The sequence below is a fragment of the Castanea sativa genome, chromosome 11 (genome assembly GCF_040712315.1).
Source record: "Castanea sativa cultivar Marrone di Chiusa Pesio chromosome 11, ASM4071231v1".
NCBI lineage: Eukaryota > Viridiplantae > Streptophyta > Magnoliopsida > Fagales > Fagaceae > Castanea > Castanea sativa.
The window spans coordinates 49,087,040-49,105,080 of NC_134023.1; the positions used below are offsets into that span (position 1 = coordinate 49,087,040).

General features: G+C 39.2%; 3 protein-coding genes across 3 annotated transcripts; all 3 read right to left on the reverse strand.

Moving 5' to 3' along the window:
- Positions 1 to 9,207: 9,207 nt before the first annotated feature.
- On the reverse strand, positions 9,208 to 10,779 carry LOC142615062 (hydroquinone glucosyltransferase-like). Its single transcript, XM_075787744.1, has one exon. It carries the CDS (start codon positions 10,696 to 10,698, stop codon positions 9,982 to 9,984), a length of 717 nt encoding a protein of 238 aa, XP_075643859.1. The 5' UTR covers positions 10,699 to 10,779; the 3' UTR covers positions 9,208 to 9,981.
- On the reverse strand, positions 9,331 to 9,903 carry LOC142616636 (hydroquinone glucosyltransferase-like). Its single transcript, XM_075789449.1, has one exon. The coding sequence runs from the start codon at positions 9,901 to 9,903 to the stop codon at positions 9,331 to 9,333; it is 573 nt and encodes a 190-aa protein (XP_075645564.1).
- Positions 10,780 to 14,252: 3,473 nt separating the features above from the next.
- Positions 14,253 to 15,884, reverse strand: LOC142615658 (hydroquinone glucosyltransferase-like). Its single transcript, XM_075788398.1, has one exon. The coding sequence runs from the start codon at positions 15,816 to 15,818 to the stop codon at positions 14,412 to 14,414; it is 1,407 nt and encodes a 468-aa protein (XP_075644513.1). The 5' UTR covers positions 15,819 to 15,884; the 3' UTR covers positions 14,253 to 14,411.
- Positions 15,885 to 18,041: the final 2,157 nt, after the last annotated feature.

Below are 18,041 nucleotides of genomic sequence, written 5' to 3' on the forward strand. Positions count from 1 at the left end.
TAAGTTCCCTTCGGGGGAATACATTGAAGAGATTCTCGACAGCCAATCAGTGGCCAAGCAGTGCATATTGGCTGCAGTGCTGTATCAAGCCGAAACCAAGTCCTCGACCTCGGCTGTGAAAGGTTTATAGCAATTAACGACTCTGGATGCGCCCGACGTAGTGACAGCAGAGGAGGCCATATGCAAAGACTTAGAGAAGTTTCTAATAGTGGATGATCCTGAAAGGTTCTTTCAAGTTGGCGTACGCTTACCCTGTCAAGAAAAGATGGAGTTGTTGGAGTTTTTGAAGGATAACATTGATGTCTTTGCGTGGGATCCCTATGAGGCTCCGGGGGTAGACCCAAGCTTCATTTGTCATCATTTGAACGTCAATCCTGCTATTTTTCCTAGAAGGTAGCCCCCTCGGCGTTCCTCCAAGGAGCACTCCGATGCCGTTAAAGAAGAGGTGCGCAAGCTCAAGAGGGCTGTGGCTATTAAGAAAGTTTTCTACCCGGAGTGGTTGGCGCACACGGTGGTGGTCAAAAAGAAAAATGGAAAATGGCGAGTATGTGTGGACTTCACAGATTTAAACAAAGCCTACCCAAAGGACTCGTTCCTGATGCCGCGCATCAACCAACTAGTGGACGCCACGGTCAGACATCCTCGGATGAGTTTTTTGGATGCCTTCCAGGGTTATCACCAAATTCCACTGCGGCAGAGGATCAGGAGAAAACTGCCTTTATTACTCCAACGGGGAATTATCACTATAAAGTGATGTCGTTCGGATTGAAGAATGCTGGGGCTACTTACCAAAGGATGATGACCAGAATGTTTGAATTGCAGCTTGGAAAGACCATTGAGATATACGTGGATGACATGGTAGTTAAGAGTAAGACGATATTTGCGCAAGTGAAAGATTTGGACGACACTTTTCAGGTACTTAGAAAGTACAAGTTGCGTCTTAATGCCTCGAAGTGTTCTTTTGGCGTGGGTTCTGGGAAGTTCCTAGGTTATATGGTTACTCATAGAGGGATAGAGGTGAATTCGGCACAGGTCAGAGCTATTCAAACCTTACAGCCACCTCGGAATCCAAAGGAAGTTCAGAAATTGACTGGAATGATCGCTGCTCTCAGCAGGTTCATCTCTCGGTCAGCTGATAGATGCAGGCCTTTCTTCCAACTGTTGAATAAGTGGAGGGGGTTCCAATGGTCCGAGGAGTGCGTTATAGCCTTCCAACAACTTAAGGAATATCTTTCCCGGCCACCCATTATGTCTCGGCCTGAAGTAGATGAAGTCCTGTTTGCGTATCTGGCAGTGGTCGTCCATGCGGTCAGCCTCGTCCTCATAAGGGACGACAGTGGGCTGCAAAGACCGGTCTACTATTTCAGTAAATCCTTGAATGAAGCCGAGGTGCGTTACCTACTTTTGGAGAAAGTGCTTTTAGCTGTAGTTCATGCCACGCGGAAGCTTCCTCACTATTTCCAGTCCCACACCATTGTAGTTTTGACCCAACTGCCTCTCAAGTCAGTGTTACGCAGTGCGGACTACTCTAGAAGGGTGGCTAAATGGGAAACTATTTTGGGAGCTTTTGATATTAAATACATGCCACGCACCTCGGTTAAGGGCCAGGTTCTTGTGGATTTGATGGCGGAGTTTACTGAACCATTGTTGGAAGAAACTGTGAAGGAATCACACCTGGATGAAAAATCAGTTGGCGTGATCACAGGTATAGGACCTCCCACTTGGAAAGTATTCGTTGATGGAGCAGCTAACTAGAGAGGGTCTAGTATCGGACTTGTCCTGGTATCCCCCGAGGGAATCGTCTTCGAAAAATCTCTAAGGTTGGGGTTCTTGACTACTAATAACGAGGTCGAGTACGAAGAAGTCTTGGTCGGAATGAACATGGTGTATAGGATGGGCGGAAAGGGAGTACATATGCTCTCAGATTCTCAGTTAATGGTCGGCCAGGTGACAGGGACCATGGAGGCCAGGGATCCAAGAATGCATGAATACTTGACCCAGATCAAACGTTTGCAATCTAAATTCGATTCCTTCATCCTGTTGCACGTTTCAAGAAGTGGAAATACACATGCAGACTCTTTGGCTACCTTAGCAACATCCTCGGCTCAGGGTTTGCCTAGGATTATCCTTGTTGAAGATTTGCTAGAGCCAGCTCTTGCCACTGTTGGTGCATCCCGTATCCATTTAATAAGGTTTGGACCTAGTTGGATCGACCCTGTGATATCTTTTCTGAAAAACGACATTCTTCCCGAGGACAAGTCTGAAGCAGACAAGATCCAACGAAAGGCACCGCGTTTCTGGTTGTCCGAGGACCAGAAACTGTATAAATGATCCTTCTCTCGACCATACTTGTTATGCGTGCACCCCGAGTCAACAGAGGCACTTTTGGAAGAACTGCATAAGGAAATTTGTGGAAGCCACATTGGGGGAAGATCCCTAGCTCATAGGGCCTTGACTTAGGGATATTGGTGGCCCAATATGCAGAGGGAAGCTCAGGACTATGCAGGAAAGTGTGACCAATGCCAGAGGTTCGCTCCTAACATTCATCAGCCTGGAGGAGTCCTTAATCCTCTCTCCAGTCCTTGGCCCTTCGCTCAATGGGGATTGGACATAGTAGGGTCATTCCCGAGGGCTGTAGGAAACAAAAGGTGGCTACTCGTGGGAACCAACTACTTCACCAAGTGGGTCGAGGCCAAGCCCTTAGCAAATATTAGGGACGTCGATTCCAAGAAGTTCATTTAGAAGAACATCATCACTAGGTTTGGGGTACCACACACACTCATTTCGGACAATGGCGTTCAATTTGATAGTAGAGCTTTTAGGAAATATTGTGGTGACATGGGCATCATAAATAGATACTCCACTCCAGCTTATTTTCAGGGAAATGGGCAAGCCGAGGCTGTTAACAAGGTCATAGTCAATGGACTTAAGAAAAGGCTGGACGATGCGAAGGGTAGATGGGTAGAAGAACTACCACATGTTTTATGGACGTATCGAACTACGCCGTGTAGATCCACTGGGGAAACGCTATTCTCTATGACTTATGGAGTCAAGGCAGTGATACCTTTAGAATCTGGTTTCCCCACGCTAAGGACGAGTTCTTTTAGCCTAGAAAATAACAACGGCCTCCTGGAGAAGAGCCTGGATTTAGTTGAGGAATGGCGAGAGGCAGCTATGGTCCAAATGGCTTATTATCAGCAGAAACTTAAATGAGGGTATGATGCTCATGTGAAGCTAAGGCCCCTCGCGCCCGGGGATTTGGTGCTAAGAAAAGTTGTGGGCACTGCTAAAAACCCAGCTTGGGGTAAGCTAGGACCAAACTGGGAAGGACCATATCGGATTACTTCTGTAGCAGGCATAGGGTCATATCGACTAGTTGATCTAGATGAAAAAGTTGTACAACGCCCGTGGAATGTAAACAACCTTCGAAGGTATTATTATTAATAAAAGGTACTTTTGTCGTTCGTGGTTTAAATTATGAATGTATATGGGTTTATAAATTACAACTCTTAAAATATCAAACAGAAACTTGGTGATGTATGGTCCTCGGACCACATACCTTGTGGAAATTGATATGTTCCAAAATATCAAACAAAAACTTGGTAATGCATGGTCTTCGGACCACATACCTTGTGGAAATTGATATAATACTAAGTATCAAATAGATTCTTGGCGATGTATGGTCCTTGGACCATATACCTTATGGAAATTGATATTTTATCATTTGTTAAGCAGAACCTTAGTTATGTCAGGTTCTACTTTGGGAAAATAGCGTCTTAAGTTGTAAATTTTTAAGCATCAAGAAGAAAGCTGGAATGTATGGTCCTCGGACCCCACACTTTACTAAAATTAACGTTTCAGGTTACAAATTCTAAGTATCACATTGATTTGCAAAGTGAGGCACTACTTACTATCTAAACTAAGTTTGTTTTTGTCAGGTTCTTGAACACTTTACTTTACAGATTTTAGCAAAAAGTTAAGTTAGCTTGTTAGGCGTTTGTTCTTGTGTCATGCTTGCTACACTCTTAAGATGTAATTTGCGAGGTACAAGGCAAGTATGTGTACTGTTGTTTAAAGTTGTAATTGATCAACTACTGAAAGTGGAGTTAGTTGTTCCATTCATTCTTTTGTTGTGTGCTAATGAGAACTCTAATAGTAAACACAAAGATAAAATAAATAGAAGACAGTTGAAGATCAAACGAAACTGACTTTCATTAATCGTTTTGATATACATTACATGGAAAATCTCAATTACAAAGAAAAAAGAAGCCCTAGGTTCGGCCCTAAGCTTTTGGAGGGGGTCTTGTTGGGAAGTGCTGGTAGCCTCAGTGTTTTTTAACTCCAACTCAAAGGAAGACAGGACTTGTTTCCCTTTGTGTGCAGTAGTTGACGGAGGGACGATAGGCTCAACACTTTGGCTTAGGTCCTTCTCAGCGCCTCCACCCACTTCCTTCTCTTTATGGGAACCTATAGGTTCTGTAGGATCCGGAATGGGCTCTGGGATCGCAGGAGGGAGAGCAAAAGGAGCTATCTCAAGGGCAAGTACGACAGCAGGAGCCTCTTCTATCTCCTGTATGTCAAGGGGAAGCCAAACGTTCTTGGGCTTCCTCAGTTCGGAAGCCGAAGAAACCACTGCTACGTTTAGGGCTTCGCCCCAGACCTGCTGACAGTATTCTCGGCACAAAGCCGCGAACGCCTCTGTCAGCTGGTCTTCTGTCGCCGCCACTCCTTCCTTATAACCAGCCTTTTTCGCAGCCTCTAGCGAATCCTTGAAGGTGCGAGCTTCCTCCCTCATCTTCGCAAGCTCCTTCTCTAAGTCAGAGCGTTCCTTCTGAGCTTTGGAGAGCTCTTCATCCTTTTGATGAAGAAGCTTGCGCTGCTCCTCCACCTGAGTTCTCATGGTTCTCAGGCTGGCCTCGGCGCCATCTCTTTCTCTTTTTAGGTTGGCCAGCTGAGAGGAGAGTTTCTCGTTTTCTGCGAGGGCTGGCCTAGGGACTTCTCAGTCTCCATCCGAATCTCCTGCTCCATTCCAGCCTTCTTCCGAGAATCCTCCACGAACTTCTCGGCAACAAAGACCTCTTGAACGACCTGTGACAAAGTATCAGAGGGTTAGACGCAGGAAAACATTCACTAATAGTCAGATATCATGAATGAGGAAATGTACAAAAGGAGTGAAAGTTACCAGGGCTAAGTCCCTTTTTAAAGAAAGGAACAGTTGAGGCTGGCTCATTTTTTCCAAGGCTTCCATATCTTTGGGCAGCAGAAGGGGACGTTCCAACACATCGGCAAGGTGGAGGGCATGGCCTTGTTGGAACGCCCTAATGTTGGAGTGGCAAGAGATTGGTGCTCTGTCCAGTCTCAACTCAGGAGACCAGGTAGCCGGTGCTCGGCGCACTTCGGCTAGGTCCCTAATCTCCCCGCTTTCAACTGAACGAGCACGTTCCTTGCCTTTGTCCAGTTTCTGCTACTGAGCTTGCTGTGGCTACTGTTTTAGTTTCTTCTGTTTTTCGCCACTAGCCTCCTCGGCCTCTCCCTTTCTTTTCTTCTTGGGCTCCTCGACGAAAGGCTTAGGATCGGCTGGAGGAGGGGGTGGTGGCGAGGACGGAGGAACTTGAGACCCCCTCGCTCCTTTTTTGGCGACTCTCTCGCCTCTCTTATTTAGGAGGCCTTTAAGCACGTCCATCTCTTCCTCCTCGAAACTGTCGTTAGGACGTTCAACTATTAAACCTGTAATTCCGGAGGCCTCGGCGGGCTCGTCTTCCTCGTCAAAGAGTACGACAAACTAGTTTCCTCGGGGTCTTTCGACGTCCTCGAGCTGAAATTGGTCTATCTCCTCATCCAACGAGTGCGACGAGGACACTTGCTCCTCCAGGGCGGCGGTTGTCTGAGAGTGCACCGAGAGAGGGATCGCCGCGATGGGTTGCGTGTATAGGATGGTGTTGAGTTCGTCAGGAATGTCGTGGTCAGCGAGAAAGTGCGGCCTTTCTACGTTTATTCTCTGGTGTCATATGTCCCCCGCGATAATCGCGTTTTCTATCTCTTGGAAGTCTGAGGATAGAGGGTCGTATCCAAGTATCAAATGAGCCGCCCTTACTTGTAGGTCTTCACTTACAAAGACTTTTGAGCGGAGAACGCAGTTTAGATCGGCGACGTTGTAATGGCTCAATCGCGGGTGTACGTGCTGTTTGTCTGTGAAAAAAGACACCCAAGAAGACAAACATGGTCAGATCTGCGATGAATGTGAAAAAAAAAAAACGGAAACGGTAATGTACAATAAGAAATAAAGTATTAAACGGTACTGAGATTGAATCACGTGGTAGAAAAACTAACTCCTAAGGAGTCACACCTAGGTCTCCCCATACGACTGGGCAATGAGGGCCGTCATGCCAGTTGCCTGAGGCGATGAGATAGTCGTCCTTCATGCCTTTATTGGACTTGGGCAGACAAGAAATTAACCTAACTACACTAGACCGTGATTTAATGTAATAGCCTACGCTCTTAAGTTTGTGGCATTCGTACATAAAGGCAACATCATGCCATGTGAGGTTCAAGCCCATCTGCTCATTTAGAGCGTCGACACTTCCTAAGACCCTAAATACATTGGGTGCGCATTGGTCTGGGCACAACCTATGGTTGCGAAGGTATTCCCTAGTTACACTTCTCATAGGGAGGGTCATCCCACCTTCTATGAAGGCAATCATAGGGATGATAACCTCTCCCGTCTTCCTAGAACCACCTACGGCTTCCGTCGGACAGTATTTCAAGCCTACGTCATTGGGAATCTGGTATTTGGCCCTAAAGCCTTCCATCCCAGCGGCGGTGTTTACCAAGCACTTAAACCTACCCATTTAGGAGGAAAGAAAAAGCAAGTTTTGAGAGGGAAAGTAGTTAAGCAGGGAGCCAAGGACAGAATCTGAGAAGAAAGGAGCAAAGAAAGTAAGAACTTACAAAGTTTAGTTGTGCGAGTTTCCACGGGTTTCTGGAGAGAAAAGACGATGACTGATACTTTGATGTGATTAAACTCTGAAGAAATGAATGAAGGCGCGGATGTCCAAGCGTCATGACGTGCGGGAGGCGGCCTCGAAATTGGATTCGTCCCGCCTAAATTTTCAAGGGGTGACACGGACCGTTGGATATTCATCTCACCGTTGAATGTGGGGAACGTGGTGTAACTTGCGGTCATAAATGCGCGCATTTTGAAATTCGAAGCACCAGACGACATTTTCTGGGAAACGGAAGGATCCCCACACGCGCGGTGACGTGCAAAATGTGCGGAGGGTATTCTGGTCGGATCAAAACTCCATTTTTCTCCACGGATGGGGAAAAATAAAGTTTTGAGGGACTATTGTGGGGAGTAAAGGGACTTGAGCAAGTATTTGGGTTTTGTGCTTTATTGACGGGTGCCAGACCGTTTTTGACTAAAGGCCTTTAAGATTGTAAGTCGGCCCACAGGGCAAAGGTCCGAGGATACGTCCGAGGACTAATCTCCCCTCGGAAAGACCCGCGATGACCCTTGGATTTGCCAAGAAGATTATAGGCAGTGTTTTGGACAAACTGTTGGTTAAGAGGGGGATCTAAATACCTTCTAGACGCAACGGTGTGAAAGAAATATCTTAGAAAAAGGCTGCTACCTCCACATTAAAGACCCTGCATCTACCTCCCTGGCTGCATTAATGGGGAAATGACCCCTGAACAGTAGAATTCACCTTCTTGCTATTGTTTAAAGACTTCAGGAAGGTGGTGGAAAAGGGGGGGGGATCTAAGGGTAAGATTTGTGTAACACGTGGATAAAGAGGGAAGAAGAAAAAGTATTTAAGAAGGGAAGAGAGTAAAGAAAGGGGGTCAGTCATTTTTGCTAGACAATGACAAAGAACTGTAATCTTTGAAAGAGAAAGAAAGTTAATACATAAATCGTTCTCGGCTTACGTCCGAGGAGGTTCCTTTGTCATATTTGTTTATTTTTTGCAAATATTATAACACTCTAGTCTGTTTATCAAGCTTCCCACGTCGCTAAACTAGATTTCAAATCCACACTCTACAAATTTTATTGTTTAAGGCTTATTGGGCCTGAGCCCACGTTTGTTTTTTGGTCCAGGCGCAATTGTGTACTTACAAGTATTTTAGACAATACACAATGGAATATTTTAAGAAGTATAAGCTTTCATTAGGATTTAATTGAGAGAATAGCAATATGACATTTTTGCTATTTTTCAAAATGTTAATAGTGAAATTGCTTGATTTTAAAGTTTAAAAAGGAATTGTGAATTACCCTAAACATAAAGGATGAAAAGTATTTTAATCCTAAGTTTTTTTTTTGTTTTATTTAATTTGTGTGTGTGTGTGTGTGTGTAAAACTATGTGTTTTTACTTAAAATTGTGCAAAAAGAAAAAAAAAACAAAAACAAAAAAACAAAAAATTAACCTATGAAAACTGTAGATGAAACAATGAATTTTGGCTCAAAAAATTGACTAATAAAACAATTTCTAGAAATACAAAGACTGACACAACATTTTCATAATACTTTTATAACTTTGTTATATTTTACTTTGAATTGTAAAAAATTGACACCTCAACAGTTGTGAAAATATTGAGATAACAACAAGATGTCTTAATATTTTCTCAAGAGAAATGCTATATTTACAACAATTTTATTACAAATCATAAGTAATGGATTGTTACGGGTTGTTATTAGTAGGCAAAAAAGTAATTGCATTGGTATGTTTAAATTAGAATAACAATTTACCACTTAAAATTTATTATTAAAATGTTGTAGATGTGTACCTTTTTTTAAAATATTTTTATTTTTAGTTATGGTAATAGCATTAAATACTAAATGTTATGTCTATAATATTTCTACAATACATTTACAACAAATTTTCGATTGTAACTTTGTAAGTTATTAATGATTCTAATTTGAATTCATCACTAAAATTATTTTTTTCACCCATAATAGTAAGTAATAACTGGCATGTTACTTAAGATTCACTATGAAAATGTTGTAGGCATAATTTTTTGTAATGTTAAAAATTTTTCATTCTCACGAAACTCACGTTTTTGGCTTGTTACAAAAGACAAAGGTTGAATAAACCAAATGTAATGTAGCTAGAGTTATTGGAGAGTTATTGGCCTTTTTATATAGTTTGTAGGTATCATAGAGTGTCAAAAGTGCTACAGAATAGACAACTAATGAACAATGGCAAACCATAGAGGACAGAAGGGTCAAAAGAATACAGAATAGACAACTAATAAATAATGGCAAACAATAGAGGACAAAAGCAGAAAAGCGACGATGAAGAAAGTTGAAAATTAAAAAAGAAGTGTTTCATGTCCTAAGAGTTATGTTGATTTGTCCAATGTGATGCTAAATCAGCTAGTGCCATTGTAGAAGACCCATTTGGGCTAAGTGCTTTCTCAGCAGCAATCTTTAAGTCTTTCATACGGTTACGAATTTTCTTCCCTTCTTCTCCGACCATAAGACTATTTATTACTTTTGCAATTTCCTCTCCATCCACTAGGTTTTTTTCGTTGGCTTTTGGTCTCAGTGCCACTTGTAGATCATCAGTTAATAATACCGCATTCATTCTTTGTTCTGCGAAAAGTGGCCATGCAATTAATGGTATACCTTGCATGATACTCTCTAGGGTCGAATTCCAACCACAATGACTTAAGAACCCACCTGTGGAACCGTGGCTAAGGACTTGTGCTTGTGGTGCCCAAGAGGGCACCACTAGGCCTTGTCCTTTAGTCCTCTCTTTAAACCCTTCTGGTAAGAAGGAAAGAGGGTTGTTGCCAAGGGTTTGGTCACTAAAATATGCAGCTTGAGCCGATTCATTATTTGGGCTTCTTACCACCCATAAGAACTTTTGCTTACTCAATTCCAATCCTAAAGCTAGCTCTTGCATTTGGTCGTATGCGAGGGTCCCACCGCTCCCAAAACAAACAAATAGGACTGAGCCACGTGGTTGATTGTCCAACCATCTTTAACATCCTGACCCTTCAACCTGATTAGTTGAACCACTTTGAATGATGGGTCCAATTGTATAAAGGATGAGACTGTTATCTTCTTCATCTTCCAAAGCTTTTATAACATTTCCATCCAATTCCATGAAGGTATTAACAATAATACCCTCAACTAATCGCATCCATTTTGCGCTGCGAAGAAACAATTTGTACAACTCAGTCGTTCGATCTTGAACCGGGTCTAGAAGATCTCGACCGTGAATAGGTACGCACCCCGGAAGTTTCACTGGTTCAGGTAGATCTCTATACAAGCATGAAACTGTCTCATCCAACTTTGGCAAATGCAAAACCAACGACACAACCATAGCATTTGTTGGATAGAAAATGTAGGGTGAGACATTGAGTTCCTTAGCAACATCAAGAGCATCCGTCCCAAAAAGATCAACCACTAAAGCAACTAACCGAGTAGTTGCAACCAGTGACGTTAACACATCACGAAGAGGTGGTAGTGAACGAGTCATGGTGAGAGTAATTTGAATTCCAGGCTTTACTCCTTCGAGTTCCTCCATGCTCACTGGAGGAAGAAAGACATGGTCGATGCTATTTGGGAGGGCTTGAAGGACTTCTTTCATGGCTTTGGATGGAGACCCAATTGTTGGAATTATGCATGTGATGTGGAAGTCGTGGTGAAGAATAAGTAGCTTGGCAAACTCAACAAGAGGGATGAGATGCCCCATTCCTGGGCTTGGTAGAATAGCTATGTGTGGTTTTTGTTCTATATGGATTTTGAAGTGATGGCCTTTGAAAGAGTATATACTATGTTTTTTTTTTATTGGTATTTTGGGGAGGCTGCATAATTTATACAGGTGCTTGGACTTTTTTTTTTTTTTTGGAGTTATTAGGTGCTTGGACTTGGTTGGTTCTTTCTCTCACTAATTCAAAGTCTTGGCTCATTTATTATTTTTTTGTCAAAATTCATTTGCTTAATGGGGTTGTCGGCTGACTATACGCGTATGATAATTTGATTGTTTGACTTTTGTTGACTGTGAAAATGAAATAATTGGAAACTAGAGGGATAAGTTCAAAAGAAGATAACTCTTATAAAATTAAAAAAAAAAAAAGTTCAAAAGAAGATAACGCGTATATATATATATATTTTTTAATCGGCACATAAACGTAATTGCGTGCGTTAGTGTGACGTAACAACAAGCATTACTCATCCAAATTTGTGTAAAAAAAGTATATGTTAAAGTACAAACCTTAATCTTCTAAATTTGTTTAAATATATAATCAAATGAATATATTTTTTTAAATAATGCCATAAATATTTTTTTATTTTATAAATTAATAGTTGGAATTGGAAAGATTTAGCACTAGATAAATATAAAAGTTAGCTGAAATAGTAAAGTGAAACTCATAAATAGTATAAAATATTAAAAATTGCAGTAAGATCTGTGAATAATAGTAAAAATAAGCAAAATAGTAAAATAAGTTGGCAAAAATAATCTTTGCCAAACAAATTAAATTCTTTTTCTTTTTCTTTATTTTAGAGATAGACCATCAGAAGTTTTATTGAATAGCTGGTAAATTAGCAAAAACAACATTATTTATGTTTAGATAAACAAACTCCTTCCAAATAAAGAAAAGGAAAAAAAAAAAAAAAAAACCTTACTTTATGAGCTAGAGCATGTGCTATTGCATTGCTTTACCTACAAATATGAAGGAAGAAAATAAAAGTGGAGCATATCAACGTGTCCCAAAGAGTTTATAATGATCTTTGAATCACCTTCAGAGGTGGACTCATGGAAGCCATTCTCTTAAACTGCACTGCTCTTCTTGCTGATAACAACTCCAAAGTAACTACTAGAGGTGGTTTTGGAATCCTTTCAAACAAAGAGGCTATAACATCACCGCTATTGTTCTTCTACACCTTCATCAAATTCCTCAAATACTAAGAAGTATGGGTGCGTTTTTAGATTTGAGTGCAGGTACGGGTATGGATGCAAGATTTGGCAATTTTTGAAAAAATAGGGTGTGGATGCAGTGGAGTGCAGCAATTAAAAAATTATTAAAAATATTTTTATTTATATATTTTATATATTGCTAAGCATGTTTTTTTATATAATAATAATAATAATTAAAAACATAGATAGTAATAAGTACACAAAAGTTTTTGACACTTGAATTATTAACAGATGTATTAAAATAGATAAAGCTTCCCATAAATAAATAAAAGACTTGGCCTAATAGCTCATGTATTTGGTCAGCCCAAAAACAAAATAAATGATATATGTGACTGGTATTAAAATAGGTATAGCTTTCTATTCAAAATAATAATAAAAAAAAAAGAAAAAAGAGGGAACATGTGGCTCACGTGTTTGGTCAAAGACGTACAAAAAACAAAATAAAGAAAAGTTGTTAACAAGGCATTTATGATTTAAGAAAGGAAGGAGTACTGAAGTAGCTTCCCATTAAAAAAAAAAAAAAGATGTGGCTCACTGGTCAAAGAGGCACCCAAAAAAAAAAAAAAAAAGGTGGTTAACAAAGGCATTCAGCAAAGGAAGAAGACTAGACTCCGGCAAAAAAAAAAAGGAAGAAGAAGAAAGGGGTTAAGGCCAGTGAAATCATGACGGCGACATCATCAATATCCACTGGTATTTTCGGTATTTTTTTTTTGGCCGATTTCCTTTTTTCGGCCAAAACACACTGATATTCGGCCGATACGATCTGATTCGACCCGAATTGGCACGAATTAGCACGCGTTGGAGCTGAATCGGCACTAGTCGGCGTGAATCCGAAAACGAAAAAAAAAAAAAAAAAAAATTCTAACACGGCACTGACGCGTAGGCAGCGGCATTGCCCATCGCACCCCACGTCGGACTCTAGTGTGGCGACCTTGTAGCCGCATCAATGCTTTCTAGCTCAAATATTGCCCTATCAAAATTTGTTTCGCAGGAGTCACCAGAGAGCAGAATCCATTATTTATTGACATAGCAAGTCGACTTCGCATGTACCAAGTTAGATTGTTTGAAGTTTGAAAGGTTCTTCCTGCCTAAAGCAGCAATCTCATTTTGAGGTACCACCGATTCATTAACCGTGCTCTTATACCTATAATTCCAAACGGACCAAGTAGGGATCGCAAATAACTCCAAAGTCTGTGGTCTATCATGAACCCACATCATTAGATCAACAATGGAATGAAACTAAATTGCTGGAACATTTACCCAACTAAAGTCATAGCTCCACACGGATTTTAACATCTCACAGAGCTCAATCGAATGTTTTGCCAACTAAGCTAAATCTTCATAAGAGGAAGATTGAGAATAATTAATACAACCTGCCACCTGTGTTCAAAATCTTTGGAATCAACTATGCATGCTTTTAGAGATCTAATTCTTTGATGTCTTCATTGGAAACATTAATAGGTACCAGTTGAATTAGAAAACTCTTAATAACATAAATATTATCAGGTCCATAAAAAATAACTTTATAACATAAACCACATTAAAATAAGTAACATAAACATTATTAGGCACATATTTGTGAAATTTTTAGAAAATTAAAGATTAATAACTACGGCATTAATTACATGTTTAAATTTCAAGTTTTTATAGTTTAAAATTATATAAAAAAAAATATGTTTTCAGATCGAATATTAAATAGTATACGATTGACACGAAATTTAATATTTGTGTTAAGAACATAAATAACTTGAAATTTAGTGGTTAAATTTTCAATATATGTAATCATGTTAATTTTTTTTTTTAGGAATTATAGTTAATGGCTACGAGAAAGTTTTCAACTAATCTTTTTCCTAATACAATCTATGAAAATGAAAAAGTGTAACCCTTTTTTCCTAATAGCAATCTAAGGAAAAATGAAATTTGAAAAAACAAGACTTCTAACCAACATCCCAAAAATCTAAGTCTCAATGCTTATTATTTCTAGATTGTTTGTAGAGTGATTTATATATGTTATGAGGAATTGGGGATAATGCGTGGAAAAATGGTTGAGGGCATTTGTGGAGGCTGCTAGGTGGCTAGAGCCTTTCGTTCTTTATTTTTATTTTTTTGACGAAAGAAGATATTTCGTTCTGTAGTTAAGTGGGCTAAATGCGGTAGTTCCCTTGCTGACAACTGTCGAATGTTTTATGTAGTTTTTGTGTAGTAACATAATGAGGAGTAGCCGAGAATAAGCTTAGGAATTAGGATAGTGACATGATATAGTTAAAAAATCGAAAATGAGCACTATGAAATAAACGGTATAATAAAGACATGATACAGTTAAAAAATACATCGCAAAGTGAAACTTGTTATCAAAAAAAGCAAAGTGATATAATAGACTCAATAGAGTCAATAGACAACTAGTGAATAATGAAAAGCAAGAGAGGAAAAAAGCAGAAAAGCAATGATGAATAAAGTATAAAATTAAGAAAGAAATGTTTCATGTTCTAAAAGTCAGGTTGATTTGTCCATTGGGATGTTAAATCAGCGAGTGCCTTTGTAGAAGACCCATTTGGGCTATGTGCTTTCTCAGCAGCAATTTTCAAATTTTTCATACGGTTGCGAATTTTCTTCCCATCTTCTCCGACCATAAGACTATTTATTACTTTTGCAATTTCCTCTCCATCCACTAGGTTTTTTTCGTTGGCTTTTGGTCTCAGTGCCACTTGCAGATCATCAGTTAATAATACCGCATTCATTCTTTGTTCTGCGAAAAGCGGCCATGCAATTATTGGTATGCCTTGCATGATACTCTCTAAGGTTGAATTCCAACCACAGTGACTTAAGAACCCACCTGTTGAATTGTGGCTAAGGACTTGGGCTTGTGGTGCCCAAGAGGGCACCACTAGACCTTGTTCTTTGGTCCTCTCTATAAAACCATTTGGTAAGAAAGCAAGAGGGTTGTTGTCGAGGGTTTGATCAGCAAGGTATGCAGCATTAGCCAATTCATTATTTGGGCTTCTTACCACCCATAAGAACTTTTGCTTACTCGATTCCAATCCTAAAGCTAACTCATTCATTTGGTCATATGAGAGCGTTCCACCACTTCCAAAACAAACAAATAGGACAGAGCCACTTGGTTGATTGTTCAACCATCTTAAACAGTCTGACCCTTCAACCGGATTTCTTGAACCACTTTGAATGATGGGTCCAATTGCATAAAGTGAAAGATTTTTAGTTTCTTCTTCCAAAGCTGTTATAGCATTTCCATCTAACTCCATGAAGGTATTAATAACAATACCGTCAGCTAATCGCACCTGTTTTGATGTGCGAAGAAACATTTTGTACCACTCACTTGTTCGATCTTGCATCGGGTCTATAAGATCTCGACCGTGAATAGGTATGCACCCCGGAAGTTTCACTGGTTCAGGTAGGTCTCTATACTCGCATGAAACTGTCTCATCCAACTTTGGCAAATTCAAAAGCAACGACAAAACCACAGCATTTGTTGGGTAGAAAACGTAGGGCGAGACATTGAGCTCCTTAGCAACATCAAGAGCATCAATCCCAAAGGGATCAAGCACTAAAGCAACTAACCGAGTAGTTGCAACTAGTGAAGTTAACACATCACGAAGAGATGGCAGTGAACGAGTCATGGTGAGAGTAATTTGTAGTCCAGGCTTTGCTCCTTTGAGGTCCTCCAAGCTCACTGGAGGAAGAAAGACATGGTCTATGCTAGTAGGGAGAGCTTGAAGGACTTCTTTCATGGCTTTGGATGGAGACCCTGTTGTGGGAATGATGCATGTGATGTGGAAGTCGTGATGATGAAGAAGTAGCTTGGCAAACTCAACAAGAGGGATGAGATGCCCCATCCCTGGACAAGGAAGAAGAGCTATGTGGGGATTTTGTTCCATATGGACAAATATGTATTTCAATTATGTTTTGAAGAGATGGGAATTGAAAGAGGATACCAATTGCGACTTGGGAGCTTGCGTGGTTTATATAGGCGTTAAAACTTAGCCTCTGTACACATGAAAATTATAAATTATTTTCTTATTTAGTTTATTGTTGCTATTATTTATATGTCTCACTGTACTTGTTGACACTATTTATAGATCTATTGTACTATTTTAACTAGCTTTTATCTTTATCTATAATAATAAATTTTTAATTTTAATAAAATAAGTGGTATCCAAACAGAAAAGACGTGACCCTCACCCATTAAAAGACTAAACCCAGCCGGTTAGGTTCTTTTCTCTCTCTAGTTTAAAATTTTGGACATATATTCAATAACGTTTGCACTTACGTCATGTTAACACATGCTAGTGTGTTTATGCTAATTAAGAAATAAAAATCTTGTTTTCAACTTTCCTCTTTTCTAATTATTTTGGGTCTGTTTGGTCTCTAAGTTCAAATTCATATTTTTACATTTTAAAAAATATTACACATATTTTCACACGCTTTTTCACTCATATGTATTTTAAAAAATTACAAAAATCTTATCTCAAACTACTCTATCAAACACCCCATTTATCTTCTGGTACAGTTAACTAAGAGGGCGTTTGGATCCGCCGTTTTGTGCGTCTACGTTTTTGCTTTTTTTTTTTTTTATTTTATTTTTTTACCCAGCAGCTTATTTTGACTTTTCAGCCATGAACAGTGCACAAATGCACTGTTCATGGGTCCCACAAATTTCACTTTTTAACAACTTTTTCATTAAAAATGGGTCCCACAAAACTATTCATATATTTAAAAATTATTTTGCTACAGTATTTTCAGTTTTCAGTTTCAGCAAAATAAGTTCTATCTAAACGGACCTAAGTCAAAATTGGGAAAGATGAAAGTTGAAAAGAAGTTTTTTATTTCTTAATTAGCATAAACACACTAGCATGTGTTAGCATGACGTAAGTGCAAACGTTATTGGATGAGAGAAAACAATCTATGTCCAAAATTTTAAACCAGAGAGAGAAAAGAACCTAACCGGTTGGGTTTAGTCTTTTAGTGGGTGAGGGGTTACATCTTTCCTGTCCCACACAGTTTCCAGATGCTGGAAATAATCTAATACTTTTATTCCTAAGTCCTAACGCCTATATAAACCACGCAAGCTCCCAAGTCGCAATTGGTATTCTCTTTCAATTCCCATCTCTTCAAAACATAATTGAATTATATATTTGTCCATATGGAACAAAATCCCCATATAGCTCTTATACCAAGTCCAGGGATGGGGCATCTCATCCCTCTTGTTGAGTTTGCCAAGCTACTTCTTCATCATCAAGACTTCCACATCACACTAGCACTATTTAAAAAATTTAAATAGTGCAATCGATAAATTTGTTTAAATAATGGCTTATTATATGCTACTACTACAGTGGAAACGTTAATCTTCTAAAATTGTTTAAATATTGCAATCAATACATTTGTTTAATTTCTTCTAATAAAAAATACATTTGTTTAATTAATGGCTTAATTTTTAAAAATTTTATTTTAATAAATTGATAGTCAAGTGGTAAGATTTGTACATTAGATATCTCAATTGGAAACTGTTAGGATTTAAGTTTATAGTGTTGGCAAACCATAGCAAACTGTAAGTCTTGTTGAGTTAAATTGTGTACTTCCAAAGTCCAAGACAAAGACACAAGTCCAGGATGAAGAAAGATGTGAATTGCTTTTTCTTTTTCTTTTTTTTAATTGGTGTTCAACTTGTCAAAACTATTTGATTAGTGTTCAACTTGTCGAAAATCCACGGAATCATAAAAAATCAGCAAATGTGAAAATGTTCATAACTTGTCTGTTCCAAGCTCAATTGATGATTTGTTTATTACGGTAATTAAAGGACAACATAAACTAACCCTAGAGAGCTTTTAGAAGAGAAAAAAATTGTCTTATGTGCCTCATATTCTATATCTAGGATTTCTGTACTCGAAACTCTCTCAAATCTTCTACTGGTGATATTTTTTGAAGAAACTCAAGATTTAGTGTTGTGAAAATAGTTACCTCATACTAATCATCAAGAGTGTTGGATCTAAAGCTTCAAGTGTGATCTTGAAATCATATAGTAGAGGTCTACATTAGAGAAAACCCACAAGGGTGGTCTTGGAGTCGTGGAATGGAGGTTCACATTGTAGAAGATTACAATC

Excerpts from the sequence above, each read along its gene's own strand:
- LOC142615062 (XM_075787744.1), bottom strand. The coding sequence starts at position 10,698 with ATGGGGCATCTCATCCCTCTTGTTGAGTTTGCCAAGCTACTTATTCTT.
- LOC142615658 (XM_075788398.1), bottom strand. The coding sequence starts at position 15,818 with ATGGAACAAAATCCCCACATAGCTCTTCTTCCTTGTCCAGGGATGGGG.
- LOC142616636 (XM_075789449.1), bottom strand. The coding sequence starts at position 9,903 with ATGCAAGAGCTAGCTTTAGGATTGGAATTGAGTAAGCAAAAGTTCTTA.